We start from the raw sequence: 18181 nt of genomic DNA on the forward strand, positions 1-18181 counted from the left end.
TTTGTTTGAATTGTTAAGTTTCCCCACAAGAGAATGTTTTTATAATAATTATTTATTCAAATAATACATAAATGAATTTATTTTGGCATCTTCAGTGTGTGAAATATGTTGGTCCTGACATGTAAGAGGGGAAAAGATACTATTTGGTCTTCTGCTTGAAGATGCCACACCTGTCTGTTGATGGTACCTGGTAGTATGCCCGACATCTGAGGAATGTGGGCGTTCTCTCACACACACGCACACACATCGTACAAGGCGTCCTTAAGAATAATATTTTCTGGCTTGCACAACAGTCTGACTTCAGTGATGTCTAGATGAGAAAATAGAACCCTGGAGGCTCTGAAGGCAACGCCTCTGCAGCGCGTGGTTTAGATAGTCCTGTTCTAAAACTAACAGCAAGTTCATCAAGCACAACAGGATAATAATAAATACTATACTCTTTATTTAAATATTGTACAGGTTTTTCCCCAGAGCTTAGATCTTCATTGAACTGTACATCCAAAATATATACAGACACACGCTCTGGTTGTAACAAAGGGTTCTGGAGGAGGAAGATGAGAGGTGACGGGGAAAAGTGTCAGGTACGAGTCAGGAAGTAGCAGCTGATTGGGAGAATTGCTTTGTAATGTTAAGGCTGCTTAGATTGACCTCAGTGCTAGAAAACTAACATTTGGACCACTGACCAATGGCACCTGACACTGCAGTCAGTCCTCCAGCGGGAACTTGTCAGATTAAGTAAAGAAACAGTCAGTTAGTGCAGATTGTAAACGGGGATCTGAAGATCCACAGGGAGGGTTTTCTAAGCGTGCAATGGCTTCATCACTATCCCTAAAGTCCTGACTGAGTGCAGAGGAGCACATTCAGGAGCGAAGAGGGTCTAAGTGTTAAGACAGCAGGGCGTGATGGGGAAGCCGCTTGGACTCTTATGGCTACGCAACTCTCAACACCTGGCACATTAAGGAGTTATGGACCTTTATCCAGTATCAACGACACCCGATACAAGGCACATCATTAGAACGTTACACAAAGTTGGTAGTAGATGCAGAGTGCAAATCTGTAGTGATGTAATGGAAACATGAAACCTGCAGTGACCCGACTTCTGAATGTGCCATCGGCGCTCTACAGCAGGAGGGAGAGAGAAGAAGAAAAGGAAACTGTGATTGTGAACAACAGTCTCTCGAGCTACTCTGATGCGGCGATCAGTCCAAAAGAATTCAACAATCCCACCGAACAAAGAAGTTACAAAAATACATTTGGTCACGTCCACCTGTGTTGATCGTTCTAAGATATGCTTATTAAGCTTTGTGCGTTTAAGGCCGTGACACCGATCAGCCCAGACAGTCAGTAGACTCACTGACGAGCATTCATCTCACACATTCACATCACATGTGACTTCAGTGGCAGCTGTGAGATTAAAGGGAGGGCATCAGTTTGACACAATAGATTTAACAGCCACAAAGTAACAAAGACTTGAATTGGTTTAGAAAAGATGGCCGCTGCTCTTCTTCATGAAACCTTATTGGATCAACCTGCCAAGAAACTAACCAGATGTATATAAATGTCACATACACTCATTTCTTTTTTTTTTTGCAAATATTTATCTAAACATCCCAGAACAGCACACCGGTCATTCCCTACTACCAAACACGCACACGCAAGGTTCCAGGCCCTTTGATGGAGGTTTTCCTTCCACCAACATTAGGAACATCTTCTTGCACAAAGCAGTCCATTTATTGAGCCCTAATGCTGCCTTCTCCTGTGCAGACACTCACTACTCATGGACTGGATCTTCCTCTTCCAGCGGCCCAGCATGGGGCTGCTTTAACCGTCTTAACACCTCCCATCTCACCCCCCCCCCAATCAGAGAAAGATGACTTATCCTTGTCCGACAGGATCCTCATCTCCACCAATGACTGCTTATCCCCGTCAATGGGATTATCCGGTGAGCACTGGAACGCTGCAAAGATGCCAACACTGCAGCCCGGCCAAGAGGACGTGTCAGCCCTCCAGTCCCCTTTATTCAGCCGCTCTCTAATGCACACAATCGCAGAGAAGTGGGCACGTAGGCGGGTTTTTTTTGGGGGGGGGTGGAGAGGATGAGTAGAGCATCTGACATTAGTCCTTCATCCTGGCCAGCAGGAGTCAAAGCAGTCCACCACCTGCAGAGTCACAACCCCACACCACCTCTAGTCGGTGTATTCGGCCACTATAGACAGCAGCACTGTGATGTCATCTGGCTTTCCTCCTGCACAAACAAAGAACAATATCGTGTTAGGATGGAGCTAAGAGATAATATTGTATTCAACATTTCACCCTAGACAATCTTCATGTCTGAGCCACTGTCCTCCTATTTAAAACATCTTCACATTCCAGTTGGTCCGAGTGGAGCGAGACACGCACCTCTAACATTCAGTCCGTTGTCACAGGCAAACTGGGCAAAAGGCGACATGTAGTTGGGGTCGTACGCCAGGACGTGGGCCTGCTCTGCGATGCTCCGGGCCGTCTGCTGGATGCTCTCGTAGTTTGAGTTCTATGACGAAAAAAAAAAAAAATCAAAAACAAAGCGGGCATGAAAGTCGTAATCCAGATATACTGTACGTCTGATTCCATCAAGCCTGTCCGGGCCTCGGTGGGACTCACCTTGAGTTTCTTCAGCTCCTGCAGGATCATGTAGTCGGGCATGTTGTCGAAGAGCCCATCGGTGGCGGTGAGGATGATGTCGCCCAGCTGGACGTCGAAGGAGGAGCTGTCTGCTGCGTCGGGGCTGCCGGCAGCAACACAGTTAAGTCAGGCAGAGAACACCGACCGCAAGGATCTTCTCGGTCATTTAAGTGAAAGGGGATTTAAAATGTGTTTTAAAAATACTAAACCTAACGCAAGGTTGTGACCGCATTAATTCATCCGCTTTAAGCTTCTTCCCTGTCCCTTTTACACCCGCCCCCCCCGTCCAGGAAATCTGTCCCGTCTGACCCGATACATTTATCTAAATCTCTGCTCGAGGAATACTCGCTGATTACAGCACATTAAAATCCACCGATGAAGCTATGAAAGCTATGCGATTCATTACAACCTCTCTGGGCTGCATCATGACACACTGAGCCAAAGCCCTCAGGGACAGCCCGTCCTGTCCTGAGACTTCGAGGTCGCCAAAATTGCAGCTCACATGAACGGCCAGGAAGAACCATAGAGAGGGCGAGAGAGAGTACTGCTGAAGCATTATGGGAGCCACGGTTAGATATGAGAAACTTCTCCGGTGTCTGCATTGGGTGAGCAGATGTCATTGGAATGAATTGGCGGCCATGTCTGGATTCATCATCCATTGTTTGACACATCCGTGAGCCAGAGCCACTTCTCACATGCCAAGGACAAACCGATTGGATGATTATTCAGCGATGGCTCCGTTAACGTCTTATCGCCAATTATAATTATGAAGATTAATCCTCAGGCGAAATGAGAGGGTCAAGCATGCAAGCATTAAAATACATATCCGGCTGCATGTTAATCACACGTCTGCTCCAGAAGTACCTCTGGCACATCAACATGCTCCAAATCGTTTATCTTTTAATGAACCTCCTGTCAAAGGAATATCGTTCGAGATCTTCAGTTTTGATCCTTGCACTCTTTTCAGTTAGTTGCCGTGTTGGTGATCTAGCATTGGAAAGCTTAATCTGCTGCTGCACTCTGTGTTAATCCCTCCGAGGAAATCCTTCCACCAAATGACTAAAAACGCACACATTTAAACAGGAAGTGTCATTTTAAGAACCGCATTAAATGCACAACAACTGGAAGTGACGATGAGACTGTATTGAGGTTTAAAAATAAGTCAAATAAAACACTAATTGATATGCGTTTCAGGTTCATTTAACTTCCGTTCTTTAAGAAATGCTTTTTAAGAGGCTCAATGTAATCTGAGTTCTAGACGGACTGAGTGAAACGGCGGCTGAGCTGCTGCTGCAGGATTGGCTGAGGACTCTTTGCTCGGCAAACACCCAGCGCTCGCCCCGCACTCTACCGACGTGCCCCCCCCCCCCCCGAGCGTCTCACCTGTCACTGAGGACGGCTCCCTCGGCTCCCGGCGGGGCGATGGACAGCTGGAAGGGCGTGTTGAAGTAGTGCTGCTGCTCGTCGGAGCGGTGGACCACCTCCCCGCCGCGGACCACCAGAAAGCCCGAGTCGCCCAAGTTGGCCGTGTGCAGCCGGTGGCTCTGCCGGTCCAGAACCACAATGCAGGCCGTGCTGCTGCCTGCAGACGCACACACACATTTATTTTTAATATAACTGCAAATGCTTTGCAAAGAAAAATGCAAATACGGTCTGCACCTTCAGCTGGGTCGAGGTAAATGTAACTGCACCACAGAACATTCATAACAAAACATGGATATTTTGAAGTTGCTGAAATAAATAAAGAATTTTCTTAATGCCTGAAGGAAAACTAAGCTGCACCCACCCTAAAAACAACCTCTTCCTCCTGACTTTTGTCAGCTACGCAGCTTAGAAGATTCCTCTCCCTTTATGGAATGACACCGTCTGCAGCGTGTTTTTAAAGAGACTGATTAATGAGGTCAGCCCGACTACACAAACTGTATGTAACACAATCAGCGTAGAGCTTTTAAGAATTATTTTGGACTTCCACCAATTGGGAGATAAAGGGGAAACATGAGCTGGCGGAGCGGGAGGACAGTGTACAGCCACACCCTGCTGGTGATTCATCCGGCACACCGAAAATATGCAACAAGGATCAACCTTCAAAAACCCCTCGCGCACTGTGACTCACTCCCTACTACACACACACACACTGCCGGCCTGCAGAACATTCCCTCTTCCGTGAAGGAACAGCACAATACAGTGTTGTTTTCCCTGCTGCGCGTGTGATGAAGGGTGGAAAAGTACTGACACTCGCAGAGATCCGTTCCCAAAACATCCATTCAGTGACGTTTCACGTTCGTGCTTTGTTGTCTGGAAGCGGCGCGGAGGAGGAGGACAAGGATTGTGGAAGTGAGCGGGTCGGGACTCGGGACATTCCCGCGACTTCTTAAATGGGATCTGGCTGCTCTGACTCATGATTTCCATACAGCCACTTAACAAGCGGAAACAAACAGCCTAACCCTAAACGGGGTACTCGCATCCAAACCACATGGAAAATGTCCTGCTTCACATTCATGCACGGTATGCCTTTACTACGCTCACCCAGCAGTGGCACTTTGTTCTGCAGCAGCTCGTAGTAGCTGGTCGTGAGGACTCCCACCGGGTTGCTGGGGACAAAGCGGCCTTCCTTTACCAGCCTCTCGCACGTCTTCATCAGTGTCCCTGAAAACTGCGACGGGTCTACTCCGTAGTCCCTCCAGCCACCTACTCCATCTGCTACACCTAGAACAAACAAATTCATAACATTTACCTTAATATTACTTCAACAAACTCACACTTCCATCACTAATCTACGTGTTCTGTATCAGTGACCAATGCTGCTTTTTAAAAAACCTCAAAAGGGAACTATTTTTCTAAATGAAAACAAAGTTAAGAAACATGGTAATCAACCCCGACATTGCTCAGACTCGTTCCACAAGTGAGGATAAGCTAGAACAATGCCGTGCAGTTGCACAATAAAAGAAACACAATGGGCACTTTCACCAAGATGCAGAAAAGGGACAAGTGTGGACACAGTGTTCAAGAAATCAAGGAAATGTAACTGAATGTACAAAACGGCCTCCGTCAGTCAGAAGTTCATCTTTGAACTGTCACTTGTTTCAGTTATTGCTGATTATGTAACGTGAGTCCTGATCGTCTACAGCAGTTAAAGAAGTTTTTGAACAATTAAACATAGATAGATGTTACATATACACTGTTGTTCAGTGGATTTTAGACCCACTGATGGTATATTGTGGCTTTCAGAGCATAAGATCTGATCCCTGAATAAAAACCGTTTGTCTTTCTATAGAAACATGATCTCTGTTGTAGGTTCATAAGAGCACTTGTTCCCTGGGGAGCATTTGGTAAGGCCACAGATTTTCCTAGACAGGAAACTTTAGTCCTGTGAGGACTGACCATACAAGGATGGCCCTCTGGTCTCCTCTGTGCCAGAACAGAGGAACAGGCCCGCTGAAAGCAAACAACTTTACAACCAATCAAACCCCAAAAAATAACCTGGGAGGGTAGAAAGATGTCCTGATTCCTGAGTTTACTTTGCGTGTGTCTTCTTTTGACTGACACAGCTCCACAGAGGTGTTAAATAACAGGTTTGTTTATATAGGATCCAAGGTCTTTGTGCTGAAGAGCCATTTTAAATCAACCCTGAGCAGGTTTTAAAGAATGAATTCTCCACACAATATGAACCCAGTGGAGGTTCAAGTAGAGTAAATAAAGATGCAGCAGGGAATCATTACAGAACACACACAACAGATAAAGTGACGTTAGCAGCGGATAAGCCTTTTGTGAAAACACCCAATTGTATCCCTCCAGTGTGCACTTTAAGCCGTTTAATATTGTTATTGTTCGCACGTGCAATCCAAACTCCGTAGCCTTCCGATAAAGCGGATAACCTCTGACCTCCCATTCACGTCACAGCCAATGCGATGGTGGATAACAAAAAGCAGACGGCTCACCCAAAACATCTGCGGATCTGTGCCGGGCGATGAAGCACGCGTCGTCCCCGTAGCACATCCCTTTCTTCAGGATGCCTTTGCAGAAGTCCTTGCCGAAGCCGCAGCTCGCCGTCACCAGGCTGTAGTCGCGACCGTCCGTCTGAGAGAGTCCGCCGATGACAGCTCTGGCAACCAGTCTACCGTAGGACAGCACGGACAACATCACCTACACACGCTGCAGCTCCCAGCTGGAGAAAACACGGCCAAGCTAGCAACCCCCCTCCCTCCCCCTTTGCTAGCTTAGCGGCGGTGTGAGCGCGCACAGTGTTGACTTGCTAACTTTGCTAACGAGGCTGGAGATGTGGCGACCACAGCGGGGATCCAAGCGCGCACACCCGGGGGGAGTCTTTGTGTTGTTTTTTTACAGAAAACAGACGCCTCTTCTGCTCCAAAAGACCCGCAAGTGTTGGTTCTCCGCGGCCATGGTGTCAGTGTTGTGCCTCCATAGACGCTACATAACAGAGTGAGGACCAGCCGTGCGGTGTCCTCGCATACTCCGCGAGCGAGGTCTTGTGACTGCTCTGACGTCAGACAGCGTTACGCAATCTGCGTTTCCTAATAAGGAAATGTGACTTTCAGGCAGCTTCTATCTCATGCATACGTAATACAACTGTTTTATGGATCGGTTAAAACAATTAACCAACAATGACTATTCGAAGCATAACAATAATGCAGCATGATAATAAATAGAAAAATACCGAAGTGGAGAAAGATAATCAGCAAAAAAAGCCAATTTATTACTTAAAAATATAAATACTGACGCTTCTCATATGCAATATTTCACACATTTTGAACAACTTGCCCGGTTCCCTCACCAAATTGGACTTTGCACTATATTCTGTCTCCCCCTTGTGGGTGTTGCCCGGTTGTTTGAGGTGTCCTAAAGGTAACAACATGCATTGAAATGTTCAGGTGTATTTCAGTTTGTATTGTCATGATTAATCAGCAAAAAAGTTCGAGGAACAAATGACACCCAGATACCAATTTCCCCTTAAAATACACTCAAAGTTTATTAGAAAGGTTTAGACGTTACAAGAGTGCTTCCTTATTTATTTTAGCACAAGACTTGTTTAAAAATGTGATGATGCAGTGTAAGTCAATACCTCATGATACCGACTGTAAATTAACTGTAAATATAGTTTTACAGAAGTAAACAGGTGTTTGTGACTCATCCCCGTTGGTTTTTATAGCCATTAAAACTCATTACTGAAATGAATAGGACGATAAAGAAACTGGAAAAAATTGTGCACAGCTTCAAAACAAGGCCTTCCTGTGCATAATTAGCCGTATTGTTACATTATTCCTGATTGAACAGTCATATGTGGCAAAGACTAGCTGCAAAATGGAGTGCAAAACACCTGAGGTTTTCATGGTGACACATCAATTTACCCCTGTGAACAAAACAACGAAACATTTTGCTTTCATCAGGTAGGAGTGAACATCTTTTCAGTATTGGCAGAACGAAGGACAACCGACCCTTCATATGCAGAAGACGAAAGCAGAACAGAGGAGCGAGAGTCCGGCTGTTTGTCCCCCCCCACATACACACACACACACTCATTTCTTGGCTTGCTTGGTGACCATGTTGCGGGGGGGAGTCACAGGACGGCTGCCGTTGGGCTTCTTCTTCTCAGCTGGCTTCAAAATCTACAAAAAAAAATATATAGATTGCTGTCACACACATACGCACACACACACCTTCTGCAGGTGATGTTCACCCAGCACAATTTCAGATTAGAAGAAACATTTGGAGATTTTTGTGATGGCTGTTTTTTCATTATTTTTACATATTCAATTCATTAAAATGAATAAATAATAGATTTATTAGAAGAAAAATACTATTAGGCCACATTTATCCTTCTTTAAGATTAAGTACTTACACATTAAACACTAGATACTAACAAACTATGTGTGTGTAGTTCATTGTTGTTCAATTGAGCAGAATGTTTAAGTGCAAATCATATTGTCCTAAAATACTCACGCTGACGTTCCTTTGAACCTTACCTGAAAAGAGCACATGAGGGTCTCATCCACACTCATCATGGCACCAGCATTGTCAAACTCTCCACAATAGTTGGGCGCTGAGAACAAAGTGACAAGCTGCCTCTTTGCGAAGAATTCATAGCCATCCTCAACAACCTGCAAGTGGGATAATAATAATAACAATAGACACAAAAGAGTGTTAGATATAGTCTTGTGCACTGGTTCCTGATGGGATGGACCTAAATCTTTTTCAATGAAAAAAGAATCTTCAGTTGAACTGTTTGACAACCACTAGACAGACGTAAGCGCCCAGAGGTCAGGGGTCACAAGAAGACATTGGGAATCATTGTCCAGTGCACACAGTGTTGTGCCTGTTCTGTGTACAGCACATGCTGTACTGCACTCCTTGTGTATCAACTGTATTCAGCATATATACAGAACATGCATATGCCAATATACAGTGACGTCACATTCCTGTTGATAATGATGGAGGCCGGTGTGATTACCTGATGAGCCCGACAGATGAGATCCAGGTCGTGCTTGTGCAGGAACTTGGCCACCACCTCTGAGCCGAAGGTAAATGACACACCCCTGTCGTTCTCCCCCCAGCCCAAAACGTCCTTGTCTGGATCTGACCACAGCAAATCACACAGCAGACCCTGGTCGGGCACGTCAGTGGGGCGCATGATGCGTCTGATCTGCTCCATGGACTGAAGGTCAGGTGACAGACCTAGACAGAGCGGTAAAAGTACAAATAAACACACTGATACAGAGGTCAACACCTAGTCCACGTCAGTTGGCAAACAGCATTGCTTCAGGACAAATACTTTGGACATTCTGCAAAACTAAAACCAAAGTGAGGATTAAGGGAACTATACGAGACTAACAATATTGGTTTTTAGCTCAAATTCAGAAATAACACCCACCTCCGTGGCAACAAAAGATCTTCTCATCAACAATGGCGGCGATAGGGAGGCAGTTAAAACAATCTGTGAAGGTCTTCCAGAGTTTGATGTTGTACCTTCTTTTACCTAAAAAGTTCAGGAAGAAAAGATTTCAATATCAAAGCAACACTTCTGTCGCTGCAACAGTTGCGAAACTCCTCCAAAGACATCAACCAAAGAAATAATGAAGTATAACTTTTACTGGGCACGGGGGTACGATACTCACACTCGTCGTAGAAACCATATATTCTGTTGATTGAAGCACACTCGTGGTTTCCCCTCAGCAGGAAGAAGTTCTCTGGGTATTTGATTTTGTAGGCCAGCAGAAGGCAGATGGTCTCCAGAGACTGCTTCCCTCGGTCCACATAGTCGCCCAGAAACAGATAGTTGCTTTCTGGAGGGAAGCCGCCGTACTCAAACAGCCTCAGCAGGTCATAGTACTGCCCGTGGATATCACCTGCAGGACAACGGTGCAACCAAGGTGAATCCCAAGGTGAAATTTGAAAACGATGCTAATCATGAAACCAATCTGATAGATACACATTCAAATCGTACTCACCACAAATCTTGAGAGGGGCCTCCAGCTCCAGAAGAATGGGTTGGCTGAGAAAAATCTCCCTGGACTTCAGGCATAATCCACGGATCTCGATCTCCTGCAGCTGCACGTTCTTGCCAGGCTTTGCCCCTCTGACTGCAACAAGAATACATAAACAAAAAGGTCAGCAACAAGGGATGGTAATGGTTTCAAACACAAGCTGGTAACTCCTGTCACGGTATCTCTTTGCTGAGGTTGTGCGTGTATATTTAGTGTGTGTGTGAGATAGTGTGGGACCAAGTAACGTGAACGTTACATGTCGTTTACGTGCCCTTCTTCATACAGTAACATTCTCAACTCAGACACAAATGAGGTAATACCTGAAGTTTAGCCTCACAGAGTGACTGATAACCGTTAGCTAATGTTAGCTAATACGGCTAGTTATTGTTCAAGATGTTGAAAAACATCCGCTAAAGCTAGCCGCGTTTCTAGCTAACGTTACTATCAGCGTTCGTCACATCATGCGGACAACTGAAGTAGGTTAGCTAATGATTTATAGGTCGTATTCTCAACATTTCCTTACCTTCTAAAAGACGCTGGATGATACTGTCTATGTTGAGCTTGTCAACATCAGCCATTGTAGCGTTGGTGTAAATAAAAACCGATTCAGTCAAATGTAATTATTGGCGTTTACACGCTCGACAGCTAGCCCGCTAGCTATCCTAGCATTAGCTACCTAACGTTAGCTTCGCTTATTTTCCGGCTAAATATGTTGGTGTGACCCTGTTTCTGTTGAGCGGCTCGTTGACACCTTTGAAAATCTATTACGCTACGTCGACATGGCAGTTTAAAAAAAAAAAAAAATCTACATCTAACGGTTGGCTTTTTGGTAAGAAACAGGGACTAAAAAAAATAAACGTCAACCGCACTGGCGATGGTGCCCCGTCTCTGTTTTTCTCTGCCGCACCTTGTACAAGCTAGCCAGCTGCTTCGAGGAGGAGGCTGCTGCTAGCTGCTGTGCTGCTGCTGCCCCCTAGTGGACTGGATGAGAACGAGCCTTTAACCCAGATTCAGCTGAGCTTTTTGGAGGGTAAAAATACAGGGAAATAACAACACATCAATCTGAGTATTAAGTAGATATTATGAGCATCAGGGTTCACTTTGAAGACAGAAATGTATACTGCAAAATCCATTTGCACTAGCTATAACATCAATTGCATTGTCATCGTATAGGTTTCTGTTCAGATAAATATAAACTTTTGAATATATATTTATATTGTATATACTCGTTAAATGTTCTGTTTTTTGAATTTTTTCCTGTTTATTTGTAAATTCTGTGTATGTACGTGGAGAACCAAACGAAAAACCGGAGTCAATGTACATGGCCAATAAAGCTGATTCTGATTCTAATCCTGAAATGATCTCTCATATATAAATATATAAAGATATGACAGCCAAGGGTTTGGTAGGATATTGTTTATATAGTTAATCCATGGCCCTTAATAAGAATTGTCAGAATAATAGCCTTTCTAGGACACGACTATTTTAAAGCAACATAATTGCATAGCATTCTTTTTGTAATTATAATTAGCATATTTGAGAAAGAAACACTATTACCACTATTACCGCAGCATAATGTTAGGTGCAGTGATTCTCTCAAATGTATTCGTAAAGCATTTAAAATCAATCTAAGTCTAGTTCTAACAACAACATATGTGTATGAAGCTCATTGCTATTCAATTGAGCACTATTTTTAAATTACACAGTGTGTTAAATTAAAGTGAAAATCATGTGATCCTAAAATACTTGATGCACAGACGGAAGCCACTCACCTGAGAATAGCGCGAGTAGTTTAGTATTTCGCAGTGAGTTAGTGCCGTTAGAAGATAGACAGCAGCTTATTACAGGGTAATTATACGGTAGCTCAATCACTGGTAAGTCCTAAGCAATAAGGCAGTTGTATTGGTAATAACATAGTGCTGGAATGGATAGGTATTTACCAGGTAATTATGCAGCAATTTGGGGAACAAAGGGATAATGGGCAGTGATGGATGCAGTAATTATTATTCATTATTCAGCAGCATGTATACGCCAATTTTGTTGAAGAAATTAAAACCCAGGTTTATATTTTGACAGTCTGGTTACTAAAAATCAGATGAGAACGAGCCATTCTAAGCTCTCAGGTGTTTTGGTAGTGATGATACATTGACAGGGAACAAATTCATACAATTCCTGCTGTTATTGAGACACACTGCTCAAACAGACAGATATCGTAAAACACTGCTGCAAGATAATATCCAGCTAATTAAATATCACTACTGGAACAGCTTCTCTGCTGCAACAATGGGAAGCAAAGCTGCAACACAAATCTATCTCCCTTGAGCCAAATGGAGAAGAGTAATAGTTGTTTCTCACACTGGGATTAGCTAACGTCCTCACAGGCCTGCATGTTTAACCTCCTGACCACACACACACACACCATCATCAGTGGATCTTTGCAACATGTCTTCTTCAGCAAAAATATCTCGTAGCATGTGATGTCAACACACAGTGAACACTTCCTTTCTGTGGTCTCACACACTTTTAATTTGACCTATTACATACAGGAGATCACATGTGCATAGCGCGTAGATATATAACTGTACTCACTAACTTATAATGCTTGATAAATTCATGCAAAATGATGTGATTCATGTAAATGAATGTTTATTTTGTTTTTCTGCTGTGTTATATTTCAGCACAGGGGGGAGGCACCTCAGGCTAAAACATCGTCTTTCATGCACTGGTCAATTTTGAGATTTTAGGGCATTTATGACATGACTTCCTTTAGACAAGTGGAAAGAAAACATCCAAAATACACATTTAGGTGTTTATTTTACTACTTTGTCTATTTGCGTCTGTAGATTCCTCCTAAATTCACCAAACGTTAGCATAAGATAGTGCCTCATGTGCATAGTTAAACATAACATTTCAGAAAACTTGCAATACAAAAAAGAATTGCCTTAATGTAAGTAATCAACTGGGAAAGTTTCATGGTGATATCTATTAGTTAAATGTTATGACCCTATTCCCGTGGGGTCCAGAGTGAGGTCTCAGGAATCCTCTACTCTTGGTCTTTCTCTTCCCCGTGTGTGATGACGTAGACCAGGTTGTTGTAGTCCAGGTTTCCTGCTACATCTGGTGGGAAAGCTGCAAACATCTGAACCATCTATGGGAGGAAAAAAAAAACCCAACAAGATTAATATTTGGAGTGAAGAATTTCTTGAATGAAAACTCAACAATGTCATCGACTCCAACGTTTTCCGAGGTGGAGCTCTCACCTCTTCAGGGGAGAACCTGTCAGCCTGAGTCGTCAACATGTCCGTCACACTGTAAAGAGAAGCAGCCGTGATGAGCAGACTGGACGTTCACACCTCGTTCAGCAACAGAGCACGTTGTTACTCACAAATCTTTCTTTAGCGTTCCTTTCCCCTCAGGATCGAAGACTTTGAAAGCGTTCAGGATGGTCTCCTCCGGGTCAGCACCTGAAGATGAAGATGAAGATGTGGCATCAGAGTTGATGTGTTAAAACAAAGGAAATTGCCATGCATACATTTCTATTGTTACAATCAGGCTCTGGAATATGCAGAACAACCCCCCCCCCCCCCCTTCACCTTTTAGTTTCTCTCCAAACATGGTGAGAAAGACTGTGAAATTAATCGGTCCTGCTGCCTCCTTCAGCATCTCATCAATCTCTTCTTGCTTGACATTTAAACGGCCTGGAGAGAGACGGCGGATGAGGGGTGGAATCAGGTTTAGAGCTTCAGCTGACAATTATTGTCATTATTGATCAATCTGACTATTGTTTTCTCGATTGATTGATTGATTGATTGATTGATGAATCCTCTGGTCAATAAAGTGAAAAATGCCTGTCATAATAGTACAGCAACCTCAGATCACTTCACCACATTGCTTGTTTTGTCTGAGCAGCAGTCCAAAAACAAAGATCTTCAGTTTACATCACATAAGACAAAGACATTCTAACATTTGAGAAGCAGGAACCAGAGAGTTTGGGTATTTTTTTGTTTAAAAAAACTACTTAAAAATGGTTTTCTCGACATGTCGCTTCAGGTCCAACCAATGCTGACAACTTGGAATAACACAAAAGAGACACAACAGACACACAGGTGGTCCTTACCTAAAGCTGCGAAAGTGTCTCTCAGGTCATTCTTGTCAATGAAACCGTCTCTGTTTTGATCCATGATGGTAAAAGCCTGCAGAAGTGTCATGGTTACATGCAGTGTCAGAGTGAAAGTGCTCAGATTCAATGTGAAATCAAACATTTCGGCGGAGCACTGACTTCTTTGAACTCCTGGATCTGGGCCTGTTCAAACATGGCGAACACGTTGGATCCGCCTCCATCTGACCTTGACCTCTTCTTCGCTTTCTTGGGTGCCTGCAGGGTTGGGGTTTTTAGTTTTTTTTGTTGACAATGACGCTCTAATTAGATTCAACAGTCACTAATGGCGCGATCATCACCTGGCTTTCTGCTTTCAGCTTCACTCATTATCGGTTTTCACTGTGTGACACGTGCGCTTATGATAAGGAGCCAAAACCAAGTGTGGGGGCATTCATTGCACACCAGGTTATAGGTTCGTATTTCATTATAGGACGGATTACAAACACAGACAGTTTGTTATGGAAATATTTACTCATGCCTCCCGATTCTGCGAGAATGCAGACTTAAGCCTGGGGAGGGTGTGGTCCGCTGCCCGCACCACACAGTCACGCGGGGGGCGGGGGGGGGATTATTCTATAGGGCCTGGGTGATGACAGGATGGTACACTGAGCCCTGTTTGATCAGAAATCCCTGTGAGGCAAGGATTATGTCGAGCTATTTACACGACTGCCAAGAAAAAAAAAAAAAAACCCACAGTGTGAGGGAATGCAGCGCGATGACATCATACCGCTCGGATTCACGGGCCTCTCGACAGCTGCTGTCTAACCCTTGTTGTGGATTAACTCTCGAGCACTTATATATCTCTCTCGTGGACGGGACCTCTGGCGTCTCAGCTTATTTCTTTATTTTTTGGGTTTTTAAGAGGATTCTTGCTCATATGGGACGTGAGGCGGGAATGTGCGGATTCTTGTTGGAGGAACCTGATTGAACAAAATGATACGTTTAATTATTCTCGACCCCTTTGTGTCCTGCACCTGCTGCTCCTCTCTTCTCCTTTTCTTTCCTCCTTTCTCATCACCTCTCCTCCCCTGTGACCTCTACCTTTCTCTCATCTCCTCCGTTTTGCTCTCCTCTCCTTGTTTGTCCACTCCTTTCCTCTCCTCTCCTCTCCTCTTGTCTCCTTTCCTCCTCTTTCCTCTCTTCCCCTTTTGACAGAGGCCGTTAGAGGAAAAAGGACGCAACATTTACTCTCCTCTCATTACCCCCCCCCCCCCTCTCTGTATCTATATACTTTTTTTTTAAATCAATTAAAAAAATAGATAAAAAGAATCCATAAATCATCAATAGGACGGCACTCTGGTTGTCCTATTGATGATTTATTGATTATTTGTATCTATTTTTTTATAGATCTTTTTTGTTGATCTATTCAGTGCCCATGCTCATATTGACATGGGGTCTATTGATTCATCATCATTGGTGTGAGCAGAGGAAGATGTATAATTCATCACATGACAGTATATGATATATAATATAATATAAAACACATGCAGCATGAAACAGAATGTCTCCTCACAGTCTGGTGGTACTTCAAACAAGATTGAATGCAATGGCAATGAAATCTGTGTCCACTCACCATGTTCCAGTGGTAGCTGATGAGGAGCAGTATCCTTTATGATCGGGCGGCACACAAGACAATGGCTAGATATACTGACCCCTCTCCCCTACATAATGGGCCACGCTGGGCTATAAATACTCCACGCCTTCTTTAGTCAGAGGCCCAGGTAAAGAAGACTATAGTCCCTCGCCGCCGCCAACCCATTGTCAGAGTTCATGAGATTTAGGGATAACAGCCAAACACACATGCCCCATTACCGAGACCCCAGAATAACAATAGGACATAGCTTTGGCTCAGGGAGGACAGTTGTTTGTGACTCACAGTCGCACTTGATGGGATCCATCACCCAGCTGTCCCGTTAGAGCTCCACGGGGACCACAACCAAGTTATGATGGGAGCGGTTTCTTGGTAGCACAATAAAGGGAACTGTTAGCCGAAGCGTCCTGAGCCCCAATGAGACTTGATCATGAACAGCATGTCGTGCTGTGGAAAACATTAGCAGGACGCCTTGTTTAAACGATGTGTTGCATGAACAACCCTGTTGATAACCGTCCAACAAATGCTGGACAGTTATCCATTCATGTGTTACACTGCTCTGTGTCCTTGAACAGTCTGTAGACATGTTTCATACATAAGTTGTGAGGTGTGTAAAATGTATTCTTTTGTGTGATGATAGAGTGGAAGTTAAGTGGATTTTAAGTGGAAAGACAAAACGCAGAGAAGGTAAATATGAATGTATTGTTATTTACTTATTTATAGTCCAGCATCAATCATCACACACTCACAGTGAACACTTTAAAGTCGGTTACTTATACTTCACCCGGATGAGTGCAGTGTTTGACACCGGAAGGCTGTTTTTACATTCATCTGCTGAAGGTGCTCACCTTAAATCTCAGTTAAACATGTTTAACAGCAGGATTTTGTGACATCACAACTAGATTGAAAACCAGATTCGGGATGTTTTAATCAGAACGATGGAATCAATTAAAAAAATTATTATTCAAATCAGAGTATTTTATATGTCTTAAAACCTGCTGGAGGAGATCTTTAAGTGTCACGAGGATACGTTTTATGACTTCTCCCAACATTGAAACGTCATGTCTTTTGAATTCTTAATTCTTTGACCTATAAACTAATATATATATTTGTTATATATATATATATACTGCAGACCTACATTTCGGGTCGTCTGAAAAGTACTTGGAAGAGAGTTTCATGGAAGGTCTGTAGTGTTTGATATAAGGGTTGAATTAACCCAAATTACAGAACTTAATATAATCTTTAATTTTGGATGAACTGACCCTTTGAGCATTTACAGGACTGCAGACTAAAACTACACAGGCTCATTTGGATGTAGAAATAGTTCAATAGCTTTTATGGAGATCATTAGAATTTTGTTTTATTCAAGTTTTTTTAGAAAGCGCCGTTTTCAAATAATTTCTTGAAATTGTGGCTGAAATACATCTTTTTTCAAAGCAGATATTTTTACATCACTGCATGAAAAGCACAGGTGTAATTCGTAACGTTAAGGCTGCATAGCAGTCAGATGTTCCTGTTATTATGCATAATGGATCTCAGGCATGACTTACTTAGTTGCACGTGTGCTTTTTCCTGCTTTAACAAGTCACAACGTCTGCTGCAACAAAAGCTTTACAGGCTGAACAGCAGAAATAAAGACAAATGCTTAAAAAGCTCAGTGACAGTTTCTCAGCTTGTACTAAAGCATGAAAACAGTCACTGGGGATACAGCTGAACCCTACGACTACAATGTAGGACAGGTTGAGTGGAGATGATGTCTTCCGACTGCAGACGCCTTTATTTCTTTGACCAGTCACTTACCTCTCTTGTCCAGTGGGTAGTGCTAGCAACCCACAGCATTCAGCATCTAAACCACACAAATCTGATCCTAACTCAGCTGCACTGAGTCAACTCGCTGTTGTCCCATCTGATTTTAAACAAACACTGCATCGTAGGTTTAGCTCCATTAAAATCACTTTTATTAAATTGCATCATGCACCAAATGAGGTATTTCATTATGTTGATTATGATTTCTATTCATAAAAATTGCAAGACATTATCACATTTTCTAATGAATATTTAAATGAACCGTCATCTGGTCCACTAATCACCCACCCAGTAAAAAAAAAAAAAGAAGAGTCCTTTTAATACAGTCAAAGTGCAGATGCAGCCTCCATCAATACAGGCAAGACCAATCGAGTATTGATCGGTGGACGTAGGTGGATGGAAGGTGGTGTCGTGAACTGTGAGCAGCTCTGCAGCCCTTCAGGAGAGCTGCAGGCTCTCGTC

General features: G+C 43.4%; 3 protein-coding genes across 3 annotated transcripts; all 3 read right to left on the bottom strand.

Annotated features, from left to right (window-relative positions):
• Positions 1–17: 17 nt before the first annotated feature.
• Positions 18–7087, bottom strand: pptc7a (protein phosphatase targeting COQ7 a). Its single transcript, XM_079161152.1, has 6 exons — positions 6600–7087; positions 5188–5367; positions 4045–4243; positions 2641–2764; positions 2401–2530; positions 18–2245 (listed from the first exon to the last, which is right to left on the bottom strand). Exons 1-6 carry the CDS (start codon positions 6799–6801, stop codon positions 2187–2189), a joined length of 894 nt encoding a protein of 297 aa, XP_079017278.1. The 5' UTR covers positions 6802–7087; the 3' UTR covers positions 18–2186.
• Positions 7088–7539: 452 nt separating this feature from the next.
• Positions 7540–11069, bottom strand: ppp1cc (protein phosphatase 1, catalytic subunit, gamma isozyme). The gene is made up of 7 exons (XM_079161807.1): positions 10684–11069; positions 10125–10256; positions 9792–10022; positions 9548–9652; positions 9128–9351; positions 8643–8777; positions 7540–8285 (listed from the first exon to the last, which is right to left on the bottom strand). Exons 1-7 carry the CDS (start codon positions 10736–10738, stop codon positions 8196–8198), a joined length of 972 nt encoding a protein of 323 aa, XP_079017933.1. The 5' UTR covers positions 10739–11069; the 3' UTR covers positions 7540–8195.
• Positions 11070–12955: 1886 nt separating this feature from the next.
• myl2b (myosin, light chain 2b, regulatory, cardiac, slow) lies at positions 12956–15962 on the bottom strand. Its single transcript, XM_079162147.1, has 7 exons — positions 15893–15962; positions 14440–14535; positions 14278–14353; positions 13754–13858; positions 13546–13624; positions 13421–13469; positions 12956–13308 (listed from the first exon to the last, which is right to left on the bottom strand). The coding sequence occupies exons 1-7, from the start codon at positions 15893–15895 to the stop codon at positions 13204–13206; spliced, it is 513 nt and encodes a 170-aa protein (XP_079018273.1). The 5' UTR covers positions 15896–15962; the 3' UTR covers positions 12956–13203.
• Positions 15963–18181: the final 2219 nt, after the last annotated feature.

Source organism: Pholis gunnellus (genome assembly GCF_910591455.1).
Source record: "Pholis gunnellus genome assembly, chromosome: 6".
NCBI lineage: Eukaryota > Metazoa > Chordata > Actinopteri > Perciformes > Pholidae > Pholis > Pholis gunnellus.